Below are 20,617 nucleotides of genomic sequence, written 5' to 3' on the forward strand. Positions count from 1 at the left end.
GTGGAGATTGTTCTCGGGTAACTCTAAATGAAAATTTAATTTTATCGCTTATATGCAAGTGTAGTGATGCTGATAATCCAGTTATCTCTTCACCTACTGTACTTGATCAACCTGATTACTCCCGTTATTCCTCGGATATCAACTCTCTCGTTGGTTTTGGTTCTGTTGATACAAATGCACGTCTTTAAATCAGATTTTCTCTACCATTTCTCATATCCAAGTGGATCTTAATTCACCTGTTCACCTATAATATCCTGTTTACTTTAAAATGTCAACATACAGCCTACCTTAAAAAAATAAAATAAAAGATGAAAGGAATGAACTACAGACCAAATTGTATCAATAACATCATTGTCAATGATTTTTGATAACACAATTCACAGGCATTTAACTACCTAAAACCTTTCGTGGCTCAATAACAACCTGGATTCCTTAAAGGTAGATCGCTATGTATCTTAGCAATTTTTCTCTGACGCGTTCACAAAGGAGAGCTAGTGGATATTTTTTTACTGATATAAGTACATTTGATATAGTCCCACACAACATTCTTATTAGCAAATTGAAGAGGTATGGAATTAATTCAGGACCCTCTTCTTCTCTAGATCCAAAACTACCTTCTTCAGAAGCGACATACTGTTATTGTTAACAATGCTCATTCAAAATCTCTCTTCAGACAGTGGGCTTCCCCCAAGTATTTTCCCTAGGATCTCTCCTATTTAACGTCTTCGTCAATTCCCCCCCCCCCTCAAATAGTCTCAGGTCATGTTTGATGAGGTAAATCTCTACTTATCCATTTCAAAACCATCTGATCAAATCCAACTGCAGCAAGCTCGAAACAAATTCGCGCCGTAGGTCGGCATCTGACAACGGGCTCTATAAATCCATCTAAGTGCCAAATCTAACACTTTCGCAATTTCCAGATCACATAACTAATTTCGACTATTTCTACTGTAATGGACCAATTCGTATTCAAAATAATGATCAAATTACCGACTTAGCAGTCATACATCTTTTAAAATGATTGGATTCATCAATATTTTTCTTTTTAAAGATCACAGGTATGCCATCCTTCTGTACAAATCAACTGGATTAAGTCTCTCCTGTGTGGATTCCCTACAGGAAGATTCACTCGAAGAAACTGAAAGTACCAAGCGTAACTGCGTAATTCTCCATTCCTGTTTCTATCAATCAGTCGGACTGTACCTTTGTTTCAAAACTCTTGATGTCGGAAGAAACTTAGCTGATCGAGTTTCTTTACAAAATTCTCAGAGAGAATTTTGCAAAAAAAACTACAAAAACTTTTCAATAGAAATTACAATTTTCCGGAACTATTATCAACCTCCATGTCCTTCCTAGGCTAATCAAACACCAACAAGCTTTTCGTATCCATCCACCCAACACTGATATTAAGAAAAAAAAAAGTCCCAAGAACTGATACTCCTCAATTGCAAATCGTTTCAATTTAGATGAACCTTGGCACTCACAGAATATTCTTAATACAGTACGGTACTATTAATGCACCTTCCCTTGGTACAATAAGTGGTATAATGTAACCAGACACTATTCTTTTTTATTCCGGTAAGTTCCTAATTTATTATTATCGTTCTATACATTAAAATAATTTTCCTCCTAGTGATTTATTCAGACAATGGGGGAAGAGGGATGCGGGTTACGTGGTAATACGCAACAAATACTAAAATAGAAGCTTGTTGTACTGTTGAAAAACAAGCTTCTGTTTTAGCGTGATCATGCTAGATGAACCTTGTGCTCGCGCTTTGTTTACTAGCATGACCATGCGGTTCCTTCATACCATTCTTGATTTTCATATGTAACCTATTTAGGTATTCATAGCTCCCCAAGAGACACACAGCGTCGAAACTTTGTATTTTTTTTTAAATCAAAAGAAGCGAGCGCAGCCCCTAGTATTCATTATTGTTTTTTTATAATTATTTTCATTCTGTTAGACATTAACTGTAATTCGGTACTCTGCAGTGCATGTTGCGTTTTAATAAAAATATTTCCATATTTCCTTAACACCGTTCATCACTACATGGGAAGAAGCGTCTGAATATTTTTGATATGGCAGTGAATAATTATTATTTATTTATTTTCTGCTGAGTCTTTTATGCATTAATTTCAGTTAGATTCTTTATTTGTATCTTGTATCTGGAATCTTGTAATGCTAAAAGGAAAAGGTAATCGAAAGAGTGATGGTTTGTCTGGTTTTTATCAGAGATAGTACTGTATAGAATAAATTGCTCGATTAACTGATAATTTTGGATTATGTTACTGGAATGCATTTTCATATTTATTTAGCAGATAGAGAAACACTTATAACGAAAAAAGCTTGATAATAAAAACCTTCATCGTGTAGATGAAGATATTTATAAAAAGATATTTAAGAGCAAATGTTATTTTCTATTCTTTTAACGAAAATTCTTAACGTTTTAGTTACTAGTAACAGAATCTAGCAACAGAAGTGACTCTCTCCAGGTAGAGAAATATGTACTCTTCTTAGCAAATATTAGTACACGACACTACAATTAATCTTTTTTTTTTTTTTTTTTTCATTGACAGGCAGCTCAATGCGCATATATCATTTTCTGGATGGCGGCCTACTGGGTAATGGAACCCATCCCTCTCGCCATGACATCTCTCATGCCAGTGATTTTATTTCCACTGTTCGGTATATTGAGTACAGGTGAAGTCTGCACCCAGTATATGAAGGTGAGTAATTGCTACTAATCTCTAAACCTTTGGTAACAACCTTTTTTCTTATGTATCCTTTTAATACAATTAAAAAATAATCTTAATGCAAATTGTGGTTTTCAAATTAAACTAACACACGCTACGCAGTTTATTATTACATGAACATCTAAGCATGACTGTAATGAGAATAAAAAAATAGCGCATAGTTAACACTAGCCATGAGTCGGACCGGGTTGGATGAAAAATTCACCAATTGCTGTTAAGTCGGTTATAAGACGTGATAAAATATTTCTCGAACCGAATTTTTTTAAATATTTGAATATCAAATAAGAAAAAAAAATTTTTACTTTTGACATCTAGAATGTTCATATTTTATGTACCGTATTTCCCCATGTATAAGACACACCTTAATTTTGGGGCCCGAAATTTGAAAAAAAATTTATTACATAAAGTTATTGAACTCAAGTTTTATTCATCATAAAATTCGTACAACTCCTCATAACTTGAATTCAGCACTGTTCGAAAATATTTTCTGAGCCATTTCTGGGCAGAATGTGGCAAAACGTAACCTAATATACCGGTAACAAGTGCGAAACAATGAGCGCAAAGACAATAAGCACGAAAAAGCGGAAAATGCAAGTATAAAAATCTACAACCACTGTATAAGACGCACCCAGTTTTTTGACCCCAAATTTTTCGAAAAAAGGTGCGTCTTATACATGAGGAAATACGGTAAGTAGTAGTGTTTTGATTGCACACGCGAAATCATCTTATCTTTCACCGGTAAAACAGAATCACTTTCCGTAGCGCTCCTAGAATTTTTTTTTTTTGGGGAGGAGGGGGGTACCAATACGTTCTGCATTGGTAGCATTTACAAACGTTAAAAGTCAATTATGACTGAAATCCCTTAGAAATCGGGAAATGAATAATTCTTGCTTGCTCCGACTACATTTCAAAATATATTTATTTATTATTAAAAATATACAAATAAAATTTATAACTTTGATTATGACAATTTATATACAATAAATATTACTGGAAAATATTTAAAATATATCGACTTAAAAGCGTTAAAATATAATGAAGTAAAACCATAAAATCTAAAAACAAGAGTTTTTGGCATCTGTATGTTGCTTTCATTAATTGCAACATTTGCACGGAAGCACCGAGCATAAATACATAGAGAGCAAAAACACGTGGAAGTGCCACAGTCATGTGACACTGTTTTTTTAGTCAAAGTGTCACACAGAATAAAGGTGAAGAAGGGAAGGAAAAATAGTAATTTTTGACCATCCGAGGTTAACGTTTAAGTCACTAGGAAATTACTCGAAGGATGTGGGGGAGGGAGTATCAAGGAGGAATGCGAAGTAGAGAACGGGGCAAAGTCCATCTAGAAGAACAGAAAAGACGGTATTCGAATACAACCCATCTTTGAATCTATTGGTGCTGCGTGAGTTCGATGGACAGTTTCCCCGATCTCTTCCTCCTTTCTCATTGCCACTCGTTCCCACTTCTTTCGAGAAATTCAAGAGTGACTTCAGGTTACGCTAACCACGACACAGTCTCCTTTCCGTTCCTGTTTTATTATTTCCTCTCTTCACTTTTGTGGATTTTAAGAAAGCTTTTGATACTGTTGCACATGGAAGACTACTGTACAAATTGGAGCAGTATGGCATTAAGAGCAAGTTGCTACAATGAATAAAAGGATGGTTGGGTGGGAGAAGACAGGGTGGTAATCAATGGACACTGCTCTTCATGGACTAATGTTATTAGTGGAGTCCTCCAGGGTTCAGCGTTGGGCCTATTGTTGTTTTCTGTATTTATCAATGATATTGTTGAAAGTATATCAAGCTTTATGTCTTAGTTTCCAGACGATACGAAGGTTGGCAGGGTTGTTAATGATAGTACACTACTGCAACAGGATCTGGAAAAGTTGGGTAGATGGGCTGAGACGTGGCAACTGAAGTTTAACATTGACAAATGCAAAGTATTGTATATGGATAGCAGTAACCCCAGAGTAACATATCAACTGTGTGGTAGAGAATGAAAAGGACCTGGGGTGATTATGTAGTCAGATATGAAGTTTTCTGAGCAGTGCAGACAGGCTGCAAGAATAGCTCATTGTGTCTTGTCAATGATATACAGGAATTTTTCTAGCCAGCATAAGGAGGTGATCATCCCCTTGTATAAGGCAATGGTCAGGCCACACCTTGGGTACTGCATACAGGTCTGGAGGCCTCATTTTAGGAAGGATGTATAGCTGGTGGAACGAGAGAAGGGCAACGAGATCGGTGAGTGGAACAAAGGGTTGCTGTTACCAAGAAAGGCTTAAGTTCTGCAAATTGCAGCGTCTGGAGACTTGGAACCTGCGAGGTGATCTTTAGTTTTTAGCCAGCGGGCGGTTGATAGTTGGAACAAACTTCCATCTGTTGTAGTGGAGGTCAACAACTTAAATAAGTTCAAAACAGAACTAGACAAACATTTGGATTGATTGGATGGGTGAAATGGGAAGGGTTTTGTTTTGTTTTTTTTTTGATTGATACTATATAAGCCTGGTCTCTTGCATCATATGCCTCCAGTAATGCTATTATTTATGACACTTTCATGTTATTTTATTATTTTTTCCTGCATTTATACTCACTACCTCCTGCAGTGTTATAAAGGAAAGCACAGATGCCGAAAACCCTTATGTTTGTTTTTAGATTATATTTCGTTTTATTTTTAACGCTTTTAGCTCTCTTTATTTTAAAAATTTTACAGTGTGTTTCATTTATAATTTGTTTAAATCGAAATTCTTTAGACTTTATTTATATATTTTTAATAAAAATTAAATAATATATCCTGAAATGTCGTCGAAGCAATCAAGAATTATTCATACGAGAATTCCATGGTTCACAAGTTTTGTTTACCTACCTACGTACAAAAGATTATTCTCTCCTATTTCATTAAGCCTGTAAACTTTTGCATAAATTTCCATTTATTTTTTTATAATTTTCAATGTAATTATCAAATTCCTTACCAGAATTTAAGATCTGCGAGGCCATCTGTGAAAAGTATGTACAAGGGATCTATCTATAAGTGCGCTTGCATAGGAGTAACGGGTTTTTTGACAAAATATCGAAAAATGGAAGAGGGGAAGTTGTTGAAAATCATGGATTTTTCAATTTAAAGATACTTGAGCATTCTCTCACAATGAACAGTGCAGTTATGTTTTGTATTACATTAGGACGGTCAGAACGGAAGAGTATCAACACTGCGAATATTAGAACGAACGGTGTGTGTGTGTGTGTGTGTGATCCATCAGTTGTTCGTAGTCATCATATGGCAGTCTAAAGCGTTTATATAGTTCAAAAATTAACTTATTTGATTGATTCACTCCATTTAAGTAACATTGATAGCACAGTCACAGTTATAACGGCCACACATGGGTGAAATATCAAAACTGAACGTTCCAATCACTGAGCTGTTTAGAATAAGTGGCAAGATAGCTAAGGCTACGAGGAATCAATATCATATTTAAAAATTGCATAGAATAAATGCTATAGGTGTTTCTTTTCTTTGGGATGAAACTTAAAACGATATAATACAAGCAATTCGTGACATAGTACTCGGCCACGATGTGGAAATAACCCGTCAAAGTTCCTTCCAATTCCACTCTTGAAATTTAAAGTCCGTCTTGGGATTTAAAAAGTGATAAAAAATATCACAAGATGATTAAATTTTAATTATATACTTTTTTACCATGTGAAAATATTGCTATAACTACAGCATGTTTTGATTTCAAATGCTACTGTACTCAAGTAATGGACTAAGGCTACCATCTAGTTTGCATTGTATCGAATCACTTTTAGTTCTGGAAGGACTATTCATTTCTTTGTTTGATTTAAAGTCACTTATAAGACCATTAGAACAATCCACTAAAATAACTCCAGGCCATGTCGCCCTGATGAGAATTTTTGTTTCTAGTACTTGTACTACTTAGCAGCAATAAAGACATTTAAGTTAATTAAATTTTAAAATTAAACATAAATTTCCCAACTACTGTATAAATTAAAATGAAATATCTAGTACGAAAATTTTTTATTTTTATTTCTCAGAGCAAACTAAACTAAAATTACAATTAATTAGCTTTCGGCTGAGTGGACAGCCTTCTTCAGATAGAAAAATACTTTGAATGGCAGTTGGAATAGAGATGTGCACTGCAGGATGGTGCGTGAGGCGCGTGGCTAATTGTTTGAGGTTGATGTTTGTGGCTGTGACGTATGGTGGTGACGTGGCCAGCGTTTGTCTATGGACAGAATTACTGCTTCTGTGATGGGGTTAACTTGACAACCACTGTTCCTGTTCAAAGAGGTATCCGAGCATTTTATGTTTAACGATTCCAACCAGGTGCGCCTTACTGCTTTTACGAGACACTTCCGTTTACAAACCCTTAACCGTTAACCCCAACAGAGTATTGGAACGATGGGAGTCAGAGGTGAATATCCTCATCAACAGTTGGCTCAAACAGGGGAAAATAACGCAGTCAACCCGTAATCACCTCCGTGCCTCCGGGTGTCAGATCCCACGGTTTTACGGCCTGCCGAAGGTACACAAAGAAGACACACCACTAAGACCAATTGTATCCTGCTGTGGATCACCGACTTACGAGTTGTCTAAGTTTGTCTGGAGGCTTCTTTCTCCTCTAGTTGTCAAGACCACCTACACCGTCTCCAACAGTATTGAGTTCATAGAAAGGATCCACACTATATCCATCTCATAAGATCAAGTCATGGCATCGTTCGATGTAATATCACTCTTTACCTCCATCCCAGTGGAACTTGCCATCTCTTGTGCAAAACAACTCTTAGACAATGATGAAACCCTTAGCGACAGAACTAGACTGACGCCTGATGACATTTCCGCCGCCCTCAGACTGTGCTTAACAGGGGGTGCAATCATGTTTAACGACTCAATCTACCAGCAGGTACATGGCACAGCCATGGGTTCCCCTGTCAGTTCGGTCACAGCAAACATCGTGATGGAGGAGTTAGAGGGACGTGCGTTTACACACGCACCAGATCACATCGCCTTTTGGTGTCGCTATGTAGACGATGTGTTCGTAGTTATCCCTAGAGACTGAGGTCACCGACTCCTAACCCACCTCAACTCACTATCGCCCTTCATAAAATTCACGATTGAGCTGGAGTCGAACAACACTATTCCATACCTAGATACCCTCCTCCGGCGCGAAGACACATGCTTGAAGACGACAGTTTATCGTAAACCTATGTGTGCTGGCCAATTTACCAACTTCCGGTCAGCACACGCGCGGGGCCACCTCCTCTCCACTGCCCGAACCTTGCTAACTCGCGCCTGGACACACTCCAGCTCCGCAGATGAAAGACGCAAAGAGATCACCACGGTCAAAGTAGACCTTACGAGGTGTGGCTATCCCATCGACACCCTTGACAGGTGTGATCTACAGGCACGCGACAACCAACAGCAACGCCAACAGTGACGAGTCATCCACGAGGGCATTTATCCCATACTACCCCAACCTGTCACAACAGATCGGTAGAATCCTAAAATCACATGGGATAAAGTGCATCCAACTCCCAGGCAAGAAACTACGTTCTCTCATTTCCAACGTAAAAACACCCGTCTCCACCCATCTACAGAGCGGTTGGGTCTATCGCATCTCTTGCCGTGACTGCACTAGCTGCTACTTTGGAGAGACTGGACGTCGACTCGAGAAACGTCTCTCAAAGAGCATAAAAGGGCGATCCGTTTGGCAGATGTGGAACACTCAGCTATCGCCGAGCATGTCTGGACAACCCACCACGACATTGACCCACACCGCGATGTCGTGGTCGTGGACAGGTCCCACCATTACCTAAGGCGCACCTGGTTGGAATCGTTAAACATAAAATGCTCGGATACCTCTTTGAACAGGAACAGTGGTTGTCAAGTTAACCCCATCACAGAAGCAGTAATTCTGTCCATAGACAAACGCTGGCCACGTCACACCATACGTCACAGCCACAAACATCAACCTCAAACAATTAGCCACGCGCCTCACGCACCATCCTGGCAGTGCACATCTCTATTCCAACTGCCATTCAAAGTATTTTTCTATCTGAAGAAGGCTGTCCACTCAGCCGAAAGTTAATTAATTGTAATTTTAGTTTAGTTTGCCCTGAGAAATAAAAATAAAAAAAATTTCGTAGTATGAATCCAGAGCACGTAGGCCTCTTTCATTAGAAATATCTAGTATAAATATCGAGAAGTAACAACAGAGAATTCCACCAAAATTCAGCCACTGCAGCCTACCATTATAAAGCAGAAAGACTATGTAAGCTGCCCCACGGGTATAATTTTTTAGGATAAAAATTCCTTCGCTCCCCCCATACAATTGTATCAGATATTGCAACTTAAAGCGTTGGTAAATGATCAAACATCTGAATGAAATATCTCAGTCACATCTGAATGAAATATCCCAGTCACATCTGAATGAAATATCTCAGTCACACCTGAATTACTGAAACTGATATATTATCTATTCTGTCAGTTATCTCTCTATCTCTCTCTACGCTGCTTTCAAAACTCAATTGATCGCTTTGTTCAATAGTTTACCTTTTTCCCTTATCAGTAAACGTCATTCTCTTGGATAATGTAGACTGTCTGTCTTTTATGTAACCCACATAACGATAACGAAACTGAAAATATTTCTGTACAAATATTTAGACTACACATAAACATAACGCAACAAAATGATTAGGAAGGAAGCAATCGTCTACAGAACCAAATGTGAAGGTTACATCTTTATTTAAAAAGGCCTGATGTAAGAAAAGATACTACTGCAGATAAAGGTAGTTAGAATAACAAAATCATAATGTCTCAAATAAATAATGTCAAAATAAAAAAACAGATTAATTAAATAGCATACATAAAACTCACGTTTAAAAAAATAAAAATACTCCCTTTTGGCCTGCGTGCCGGTCAAGGAACAAGTTTATAGTACTAAACTGAATAAATTTCTTTCTATCAGGAAGCACAGATGATGGTGTTTGGAAGCCTCATCATGGCTACAGCTTTCACTCGGTGCAATCTTCATAAAAGGATCGCATTAAAAGTCCTTCTTATCGTCGGGCCAAAACCTCTTCAGTAAGTAAAGGGACCTTGATCTCAATGTTATCTGAATACCATAAAATAAAGCGCTCAATGTTTTAATTTCCCAATGTTCCTTTGTATTTTTCTGGATTAACCACAAAAGTTAAATTCGAATAAGATTATTCAAGTTACATAGTAAACTAGTTTATTACATTAAAAATTACTCTACAATGACCCAATAAATTAACGATTAGATTATTCTATGGTCCAGGATATCTCTAGGAATGATCTTCACAACATCGTTTCTATCGATGTGGACGAGTAACACTGCTACAACAGCTATGATGATCTCTATTGTGGACATTCTAGTTGATGAACTAAATAAGTGCCAGTACGACAAGGAGAAGAAAAATAAAACAGAAAGTAAGTTTCGAAGTTTTTTTTGTTTTTTTTCACTCACACACAGGGATGGCTCGACTTGTTCAGTGCACCAGGCCAGATGCCATTCTTAGAAGTTTTGTTCATTGATGAAAATAGAACATTTATTAGCAAGATACTGCTTTCTTTTCGAGCGAAACCGAAGATCCATGGACCTTGGCTTGAAATACATTTGTAAATCTTTTCTGTACTGCTTAATTGATATAGTTATCAGCTAGTGAAGTGGTGTCTTGCTTTTAAATGCTCACGTTAAAAAATTTACAAGATGAAAAGGATCACTGCTTTTCAATGTTAGGGCGAATAAATAAATATAATGATAAACCCAAAATTGAAAATATTCGAAAACTTTATTAAGTACAATAACATTTACTGAACAAAACTTAACATTCAATGAGAAAATTTTGGTTGATAATTTATAAAATTTAAAAATGCTGTTTTAGTTCACTTTCCGCGTGGGCCGTAATAAAAATTATCCCCGGGCCGTATCCGGCACGCGTGCCGGAGGTGGCACACCACTGAGCTAGTGCAATTTAAAGTTTGTGAGAAAGCGATTTCATAAATTTGTCTCAAATATTGTGGTATATTGTTATTATATATTCATTCTTACATTCTAAATTATCAGATTACCCTAGGAAACACGTCACTGAATGCACATAGTCAATAAAAACAATATTATACTAAAACGACGCAATGAACAATTATTTTAATTAAAAATTTAACAGCACATTCAAAATAATAAATTCTTCACTGCTATTGTAAACTAATCACGGAAAGGAAATTAACCACAGTGGAGTTATGATTAGGAAGAATTTGGGAGAATGGTGTTCCAGTATATGAAAACAGGAAAGTTCCTTCATGAGGTCAGGCTGTGCGAGCAAAGCTGGATAGCATGAAATTAGCAACGTTGAAATTTCAGAAAAGCTTTCGAGCCTAAAGGCAAGTAAGGCTCCTGGAGTTGATGGCATATACTCAGTTATAACACTTTTCACGGAGAAGGCCAGAGAGAAGAGCGCATTGGATAATCTTAATTATGAGGGCATCACTGGATTCGGGAGAGATTCCTTTGGATTGAAGAAGTGCCAATATATTGCAAATACATGACAGCGGTTCGGAGATTTTAGTCGATTACTACAGATCGGTTAACCTGGTTTCAGTGGTAGGTACAATCTTAAAATCTTGATTAAGAGTGCAATGCAGGGATATTTAGATATAAATGGCATTCTGAAGGACAAACAACATAGTTTTGTTAAGAGAAAATCATATCCAGCTAACCTGGTAAGCTATTTTGACAGAGTTACTCATGAGCTGGTTGTAGGAAACAATTTCGACATAGTTTATTTGGATTTTAGCAAGGCATTTGACTCAGTCCCGCAGCAGAGGTTACTATATAAGCTGGAACATCTTGGGATTACCGGAAAGATTTTAAGATGGATCGCAGGATGGCTGAGGGCAGGCATTATGATTAATGGATATTCTTCAGATTGTAACGTAAGAAGTGGCTTCCCCCCACCCAAGGTTCTTGGACCATTGTTGTTTCTGATTTTCATAAACGACATCGACGAACGGATGGAAGGCGTGATATCAAAATTTGCAGATGATGTAAAGATTGGGAGGATCGTTAACGATCAGTGCTAAGCAGCGCTCCTTCACGATTATTTGAACAGGCCTCAAGAATAGTCAAAAATTCGGCAGCTGTTTTAATGTAGCAAAATGCAAGGTCTTATCACTTGGGGAATAGTGCTAACGATTCTTACACAACAGAAAATACTGAAGAACCTTTTACAAATGACGATCTAAAAGGTGCACCGGACAAAACAAAACATCACGTTTTGTTTTACTGTTCCCATAGCTCTGGTAGGCATGAGTGTTTATATAACGATATGAGACCAACTTGTGCTAGTTGTCTAGTGATGTGTCATCCGTCGATGCATTCTGTCCAGTACGTCATTCCAGTCTGCGCTTCAATTAAGCAGAACTACAATAGAACTGTTGAATATTCTTCAATACGTACAACGGACGTCTTACTGCTCCTTATTGAGCTTCTACTAAAGTTTCGACAAGCGTGGCAGGCCACGAAAAATTAACGACGCCAAGCGTTCCTTGTGAGGTTACGGTCGGCGAATTCGTGTGCCTCCCGTCACCGCACCGTGCATTAGCTGATGGCGCAGCCTCGTTGAGGGCACTGTAGAAAACAAACAACGCGAAGAGAGGGGATTTTTGCTGTGTTCCATAAAAATTGCACCGTTCTCTTTTGTATCTCATTGTGATGCAATGCCTTAACTGCAACTGGCGATATTCTTGCATCTCCTTGTGATGCAACGATTCCCGTGTAGTATTTTTATGTTGTCTTGCTGCAACCATCATAGTGAGCATCCTATTGTGATATTGACTGATTCACTCATTCCATACTTCGTGTCGTTATACATGATCTACTCGTGATCCAATTGGTCAAGTTGGACTATTCTTTCCTCCTTCTGCATGATACCAACTATTGATCTCGAAGCATCCCCCCATTGTGATGCAATGCAGCCAGCGGATTTATCAGGAATATACATATCAGAACATGAACACTTATCTATTTCGTTTTGGGTATTATCAGTAAGCAGATACTTGGTCCGGCTCCACATGCCAGGGATTTTAACCAACTAGTGACAGTATGTATTATATAAATTATTTGTGCGGTATTTTATATAGGTGGCGGGATCACCAAGTTTAATGAAAAAAAGAAAAAATAAAGCTCTCTAGTAGGTCTTTAAGTGCCGCCCTACATAAGGCACGACACAACACAGCTCTTTGGTATTCTGGACATAAAACATCTATAACAGAGTGATTGGCTGTCTTCTTCTTTCGTTTACAATTAGAACATATTGGAGAGCCACTTTTGTTGGGACACTCCGAAAAATGTGCCCCGAATGAGCACTGTGTCCGTAATTCGTTTTGCAAGGGTTAGACGTATTGATTAGAAAGAATTTTTACGATACTTACTAGATGCAGTTAAGCCTTCACCTTTACCTTTCTTCTTTTGAACTTCAATAAGAATACACAGATTAAGAGGAGAGTGCTGAACAAATTAAGCCTTTGCTATAAATTAATTATGAGTAAATAGACAGCAATTTAAGCTTTAACTATAAATCTTTTAAATGCAGTTGTAAATTAATTAAATTTCTCAAATCGTCCGAATTTCCAGTTTTTAAAGTACAGTACTTCAAACACTAAGAACTAATGTTGTTTATCGAACTGTTTCGAACAATGCATTCCATATTCACTTATTAATAAATGCAGCCATAAAGTATTTTTTATAATTTCGATGCTTTATTGTAACTCACCGGCTCTCTGAGAAATGTCTGAATTTTTTTTTTTTTTTTTTTGTGCGCGTGTGGCAGTGGTTACCATAAAGATATCCAGTGAGTTACCACCTGTAATAGTCCAACCGAAAACCGAATCGACAGATGACATCTCTACTTCTAGGCAAGTATGCATTTATTAAATCATATGAACACCACTCGAACATGCTTTACCATAATCATAATCTACACGTTTTTATTAATTAGTATTGTGGAAGTGGTAAAAATACTGAATGAGTACCGGGCGCTTTTGCCTAATTTTACAGGAATGGTGACATTTAAAGGTTAATTTTCTTTGCAGCTACTCAGTTTCTGACAAACAAAAACTCCTGAAGACAGCCATGCTGTTCAGTATTATGTACGGAGCGAACATCGGAGGCACGGGATCAGTTACGGGAACCCCTCCTAATCTGGTATTCATCGGAGTTCTTGAGGAGTAAGTACATCCACTTCACTAAATTGGTTTGGGTTTCACTAGCGCATTAGCTACTGAGGCTATAATGGGCCAAAACCAGGTCACTTCACTAAATAAGGATATTGATGTCCTGTGGAATATCTTTGATTCCGTACACATTAGCGTGTGATTTTATTTTCTCTTATCCTTTTCACACTTCAAAATAAATGAATATTTGCATCTTTTTTAAGGTAATAAATGGGATAACAAGAAGATCGGAGTATGCCAAAAGATGTAATTACTTTTATCGTTCTATCAGTTAACCTGACGTTTTAGAGTTAGACTATTACCAAAAATGATTCCGAATTGCTAATAAGGCGTAAATGCGCGCGCACACACACACATACAGTATATTTTAACGTCAAGATTAAAAATCGCATTGTGTACAACCAGTCAGTGTGCTCATCGACATTAAGTTTTAAATAAACGTTGTTGATAATTTGCTTCGCTTGATGCGAAAATTTTGAACAATGGTAAGAATTTTTCCAGCTGGTTAACAACAGAGTATACCCACGTCAGTAGTATCGAGTGATCACTCGAAGAGTTGCAATGTGCATTGCAACTTTTCGAAGCGGGCAATTCAAAACATCAAAGATTACATCACGTTTTGTTTCAAGCTTGGCAATATACAAGCTGTAGCTATTAAATAACGAGACTGCGCGCAGCCGCTACATATCAAGCGCCACCTATGAAACAAAAGGCACGGGGGTTGACCTTGAACCTTTCCCTATTTGTCTGCCAAGTCATGTTCCAACATGCTCATTTGCTCTGCAGTGAGACAGGTTTCATTACATTGTGTTCTTGCAGTTTGCCGGAAAAATGACAGACAAAAGGGTCCAACAACGAATCAACCTCAAAATTTTAACAAAACTAAAGAAAACACCAACTGAAAGTTATGAGTTGCTATTTCAAGTTTATGGAGAAGATACTACGTGAAGAGCATGCGTGTTTGAATGTATAAAAGAGTTTTAGAAGGAAGAGAGAATGCGGAAGATTATGAACGACCAGGACGTCCGGTATCCATGAAAATTGATGAAAATGTGGACTGGGTTAGGACATTGATTAGAACCGGTCTTCATTTAAACATTAGAATGGTTACATCAGAACTCAATATGGACAGAAAAAAAACACACACACAGACACTAACTGAAAATTTAGGCATGAGAAAAGTGCGTGCCAAGACGGCGCCAAAAATTTTAAATGAAGGACAAAGAATGGGAAGACTACAAGTTTGTGGATGTTTTGAAAAGAAAAAAAAAAAAATCCTGAAGATCCAGACTTTGAGTACTCTAATTACTTGCGATGAAATTTGACTGTTACAGTACTACCCAAAACTAAAAGACAGTATGTGCAGTCGAAGACAAAACAACTCCCAGAACAAAAAACCTAATGTCAAAATTAAAACCATGCTTGTTGTTTTCTTCGATATTAAAGAAATTATCGCTGAGAATGTTCCATCAAATCAGATTGTCAATCAAACATACTATACTGAAGTTCTGACATGATTGCGTGAAAAAATTCGAAAGCAGAGACCTGAATTGTAGACGGATGGTCGGATGCTCTATCAAGACAATGTTCCAGCACTCAACGCGCTCTCTGTTCGCCAGTTTCTAGCTAAAAAACAAATCCTTGAGTGTGAACATGCAATATATTCGCCAGACCTAGTGATTTACTCACCCCTAGACTGAAAAGTGTACTTACGGATCCCATTTTCAGTCCACTGAAGACATTCGTGAAAAAAAAGTGACCGAAATGTCAAAAGTGCTTACAGAAGATGACTTCCAGAAATGTATGGCACATTTGTGCACGCCCAAGGCAATTATTTTGAAGGGCATAACTTGTGAGGTATGAAATATTTCGTTATATTTATTTGATTGCAACAGACTCATTTAACAGCCACATCACGTAGCTTCAGAAACATGGTACATCATAAACTACCTTTAGAGAAGTGCTTAATCAGAATCACAGGGCGGTGATTTTGATAAAGCAATGCCTGCTTGTCTGTTCAACAGTTTCTGGCAAATAACCAAGTTCTTCGGGTCGTCCCACCTTACTCTCTGAGACTTCTTGTTTGCGAAGGTTAAACTGAATTTACCATTGTCATAGAGAGTCAGCAAAAACCACAGGTATTCCGAAAATTTAACTCAGGCAGACCAATAACAGCAGAATCACTGGGTTCGGTGTATTGTCACAATAAGAATACATTGAAAAGGAAAAGAAAAGAAATTAGGTAACTTAAACGAACCTTTGTTTTTCAAATGCATTCTCGAAACTCTTGGATAACCCTCGTATGACTCTTTTCCAGTAGACAAGCCACACTATGAAATAGAAAGAGTACAACAGAAAAACATTAGGTAATCATATAAGGGGTGATTGAAAAGGCACTTCCTGTTTTGAAATTATGTTACTTGATTAATATTTAAGGTAGAGAATTTTATTCCATGTAGTCCAATGATAATATTCCCTTTACTATTTCAATATAATTAAAAAGGAAAAAAAATAGTGAACAGTATTTGACAGAACTCAAATTTCTGCGAGTTATGAAGTATGGGGTTTTGCTATAGGTGCGTTGAGGTGGTAGCCCCAGAACCATTAAGGGATGTCGCAAAAATTAACGATAACACAATCAGTCAATTGATACTAAAAGCAGTGGAAGACCAACTTTTCAGAAACTGTTCAGCCAATTGAAGAGGTGTTCGGAAGAAGCTTCAAAAAATCCACAAGGCAATGTTTGTGGGAAACTAGAACAAAATATCGTGAGCTGTTTAAAGCAACTGTTGGGTGCAAAGCATTTTGAAATAAATTAAATTTTCTTTATTGTACGAACCGCTGTTTGCATGGACTTGTTCTCTTGAACTGCTGCTGTCATGCACATCATCCAAACAAACAAGAGACCACTAATAAATGCACACCACTCACAAGTTAGGTAATTGATTAATCAAATCCAAATTATTTAATATGGATTTTATTTACTTTTTTTTCAAACTCCGTAAATTTAGGCCAAACGCCTTATGCCAAGGCAACTTGTTGCAGTGTGTCCCCTTCAATATGAGATTGATGCACTAAGTAGCAAACGCACTATACTCGCTTCTCCATTCAAAATGATGCTATTCCGTAGTTGTACAATATATATTTTTTCCCAAATCAGAGAAGTTTTTGTTTTGGCACAACTATTGTAAGTGGCGTGCTGTAAGGCATATAATACAAAGGTCAAACGTCACTTCGTTCGCACAGACATAGTGGAGAGTCCCGCAGACTACTACGGTGGGTTCATCTACATGCCCATCTTCACTGTTAAAATGCAGCCTCTTACCTTGAGAGGCCCATGTTTACTTTTAAAAGGGAAATTCCTGATCAGTTTTGCGAGGGGGAAGGGGCTCCACTATGCTACTATTATTCTATGTACTATTTTTACTGTTCCTTGCATAAGATATATTCCTATTTCAAGTGCGATCTACGTTCTGTGACGACTACACTAGCCATTTGAAGAACAAAAAATATTTCTTATCTTCAATTGAGTGCAGTGTAATGCAGATATCCCAGACCTCTTCAACAATTCCAGTTACCATATGACGACTATTTCAGAAGGATTTTCTAAAATTTATGTTTTTGATCTGACAGCATTATTTGAAATGAAGAACATTAAAGGTGGTAAGAAACCATTTCTGTAAACATGCAATAATGCGTCTATATTAACACTACACCTGCTTGGTTTTGTGGCTTTTCTCATTCGTACAGTTCGAGTCACACTCGAATGATTTAGCAATATTCAGCGCTTCAAGAGTTTTCTACGATCCGGAACTGCACTTAGTCCTAATTACGAAATGATGTTTTCAAGTTTCTTCACTGTCCTAATCTTTTATAGCAATTTCGCAAAGGCAATGACGCATAAAAATGTTTTCTACGTTTAGTACTGTTTCAGAATAATCGCTCTGTCATAGTTAATAGTAATTTTCCTTTTCAAAAAAAAAATTCAATATATTGAAAAATATTTAATTTTTTTTATTGTGAGAAGTCTTAAATGTTTTTCTTTCGTACACTGGAACTTTCGGTGGATTACAAATTTCTTATTCCTAGACAACTTAGGTTTAATTTTGTACTATTAAAGATTACTAGCAATTTATTAAATGATTATATTGTGTTCTACTGTGAATTTTACTTGTCGAATTAGAAATGTAATACAGGGACAGACTTTTGTGCAGATTTTTGTCCAGTGAACTGTGTGTTTGAATAAATAAGCAGATGCAGTAACACGAACTGCCATTTAACGCAACGATCAGCCAAAAGCACGACCTACCCTCATCATATTCCTGGTTCAACAATAAAGGTCAATTTTGGCACAAAACATAACATAGCACACCGTGCATTCCACCTCAATGAGGAAAGCAACGCTCTTAATATAAAATAGGTTATTATTTGATATTAATACTGGTAAAATAATAAGATAACAATACTTTTCTTTATATTTTGAATTTTTTTGGCATATCGACAATTTCATATTGCACATTTTATAAATTATATATTTTATAAAATGTTATAAAATGTTATGGTTTACTGTGTTTTTTGCACATTTTATAAAATGTTATGGTTTACTGTGTATTATATCCGTATAAGATATATGTATTTATATTTTGTCTTTAAAGCTGTCACAGACATTCTCTCGGGCATGACAAGCTGGACTTGTTACCTGGGAATCTAAAACGCAGACGGAACTGATATTCAGATGATACTTAAGCCAAGTGGACCGAATTTCGGCCGTTCTACGACAACCAAATCCTCTTCTTGCACATTCACATTGGTGACTGTTAGTAACACTGGGTATAACCCCCATGAAATACGGCACCTAATATAATGAAGATAACCAACCCAGATACGAACCAACATAAGCAGAGGTCGAGGTCTGGGGATCCACACCACACGGAGGAATGCCAGACAATACTAGGTGGTAGATTACTTTCATCAACAGGTTCAACACTACTACTTTGCTCACTGGAGGCTTGAAATGATGAAATCTATGTTTAGTTTCCAGAGCAAAGGATCGGCAACCTTCATCTCTTTCATCATGCAGTATGATTGAAGTCTTTTGAGGTTATGATGGCCATCATGGCGAGATTCAATCTTCCTTACATTTCGAGGTACAGCTCTAAAACGATTGGTAACTCTCTACGAGGCTTCCGTATCAGCTAGTCTAGTATAATCTCGCTGCCTCTACTCTGCCAGATAGTGACTGGAAGGAGTCCGAGTAGTGTGTATGCGGGGAGAATGTCGAGCCCACGCAATGTCAAGGAGCTGGGTATATTCTCGCAGTGTGCAAGCCATATCCAAAAATTTCTTTACTTCATACAGCACGTACTCCGTACCTTTTTTGTTACTACTGAATACCTCATGAAGAGTCAAACTAATAGAACAAACTTATCTGCGAAAAGACCTAAACCTCCCAAATACTTCCTCATTCATTTCAAAATACTGCATACGTGGTCTCAGTTCCAATCTCAATGATGTACCTTTACACTTAGTCTTCCAAACCCCACGTACTTTTTCTGATAGAATCCCAATTATCGCTTGATTCAATCACTGCTCATCTCAGTCGTCCTAATTAATCGCTGTATGGCTTTAATTAACGCTCAGATTAAGGCTTTATTTTCTTACAGGAGCTTTCCATTACACAAAATTAAAAGAAATTTGAATTTTTTATTTTATCATTTTATTTATTTTTTTGTTTTACAAATCACAAGTTTTCAGCGTTCCGATTACCTTAATCTACATATTGTAGATTAAGGTAATCGGAAGGCCGATTTTTATTAGATTCTGGCTTACTTCCATTACCTATCAGATAAATTTATAATAGAATATATTTTTATTAACGAACTGCTTCAGAACCAATTAATTTTCATGAACTGGCCAAAATTCATTTTCATGTCTTCAGATCGATCACTAAACTTCTTTGTGCTTCTTGTTTGTCGAAAAAAAAAGTACCATTCTTTCGATCCCCTCCTTTGGTTTCTTAGCTTAATTAATATGCTTGATGTCTTTAACTCTGCCTTATACAGGGTGGTCCATAATTCTTGGTACAACCGGCAAGAGGCTGATTCTTCATAAAAAAATAAGTCGAAATTGCAGAATAACATTTTTTCACATGAGGCTTCGTTTTTGATAAAATGGTCTTTAAATATTAGTTGAGTACGCGTGCACTTGACTAAGCCACTTTTCATGGAGAATGAGCATCTTGCCGGCTGTACCACGAATTACAGACCATCCTGTATATCAGTTTTACTTTCGTTTCTTGCTCCCACCTGAGGACTACGAGTTAAGCTCTAAAGTGGATGACGTGAATATGAAATCTGTCTCGACTTATCTGTAGGGTAGCTCTTCACAATTCAAGAATAATGTGGGGGGGAGGCTGAACAAATAATATTCCTAACACATATCATTAATAGAATTTGCATCTAAATACAAGGAAGAGCAATTTAATTTCCTTTTAAGACTGATCAGAGAAAGGAAAGGAAACTGAAAGCAGGTTGCGTTAGGAAGTTTGTATTCACACGTGTTCAAATATTTCAATAACGCGACACATAACGCA

The 20,617-nt window shown here is 37.1% G+C and overlaps 1 protein-coding gene across 1 annotated transcript in view; it reads left to right on the forward strand.

The window, feature by feature from the left end:
- The first annotated feature begins 13,906 nt into the window (after positions 1 to 13,906).
- Positions 13,907 to 20,617, forward strand: part of LOC150085925 (Na(+)/citrate cotransporter-like) — a 54,840-nt gene continuing 48,129 nt past the window's right edge. The window contains exon 1 of the mRNA XM_090373585.1: positions 13,907 to 14,019. Within this exon, the coding sequence (XP_090229711.1) occupies positions 13,925 to 14,019 (95 nt within the window). The 5' untranslated portion in view covers positions 13,907 to 13,924. The remainder of the gene's footprint in view (positions 14,020 to 20,617) is intronic.

The sequence above is a fragment of the Mastigoproctus giganteus genome, chromosome 5 (genome assembly GCF_048544385.1).
Source record: "Mastigoproctus giganteus isolate SK-2022 chromosome 5, ASM4854438v1, whole genome shotgun sequence".
Taxonomy (NCBI): Eukaryota; Metazoa; Arthropoda; class Arachnida; order Uropygi; family Thelyphonidae; genus Mastigoproctus; species Mastigoproctus giganteus.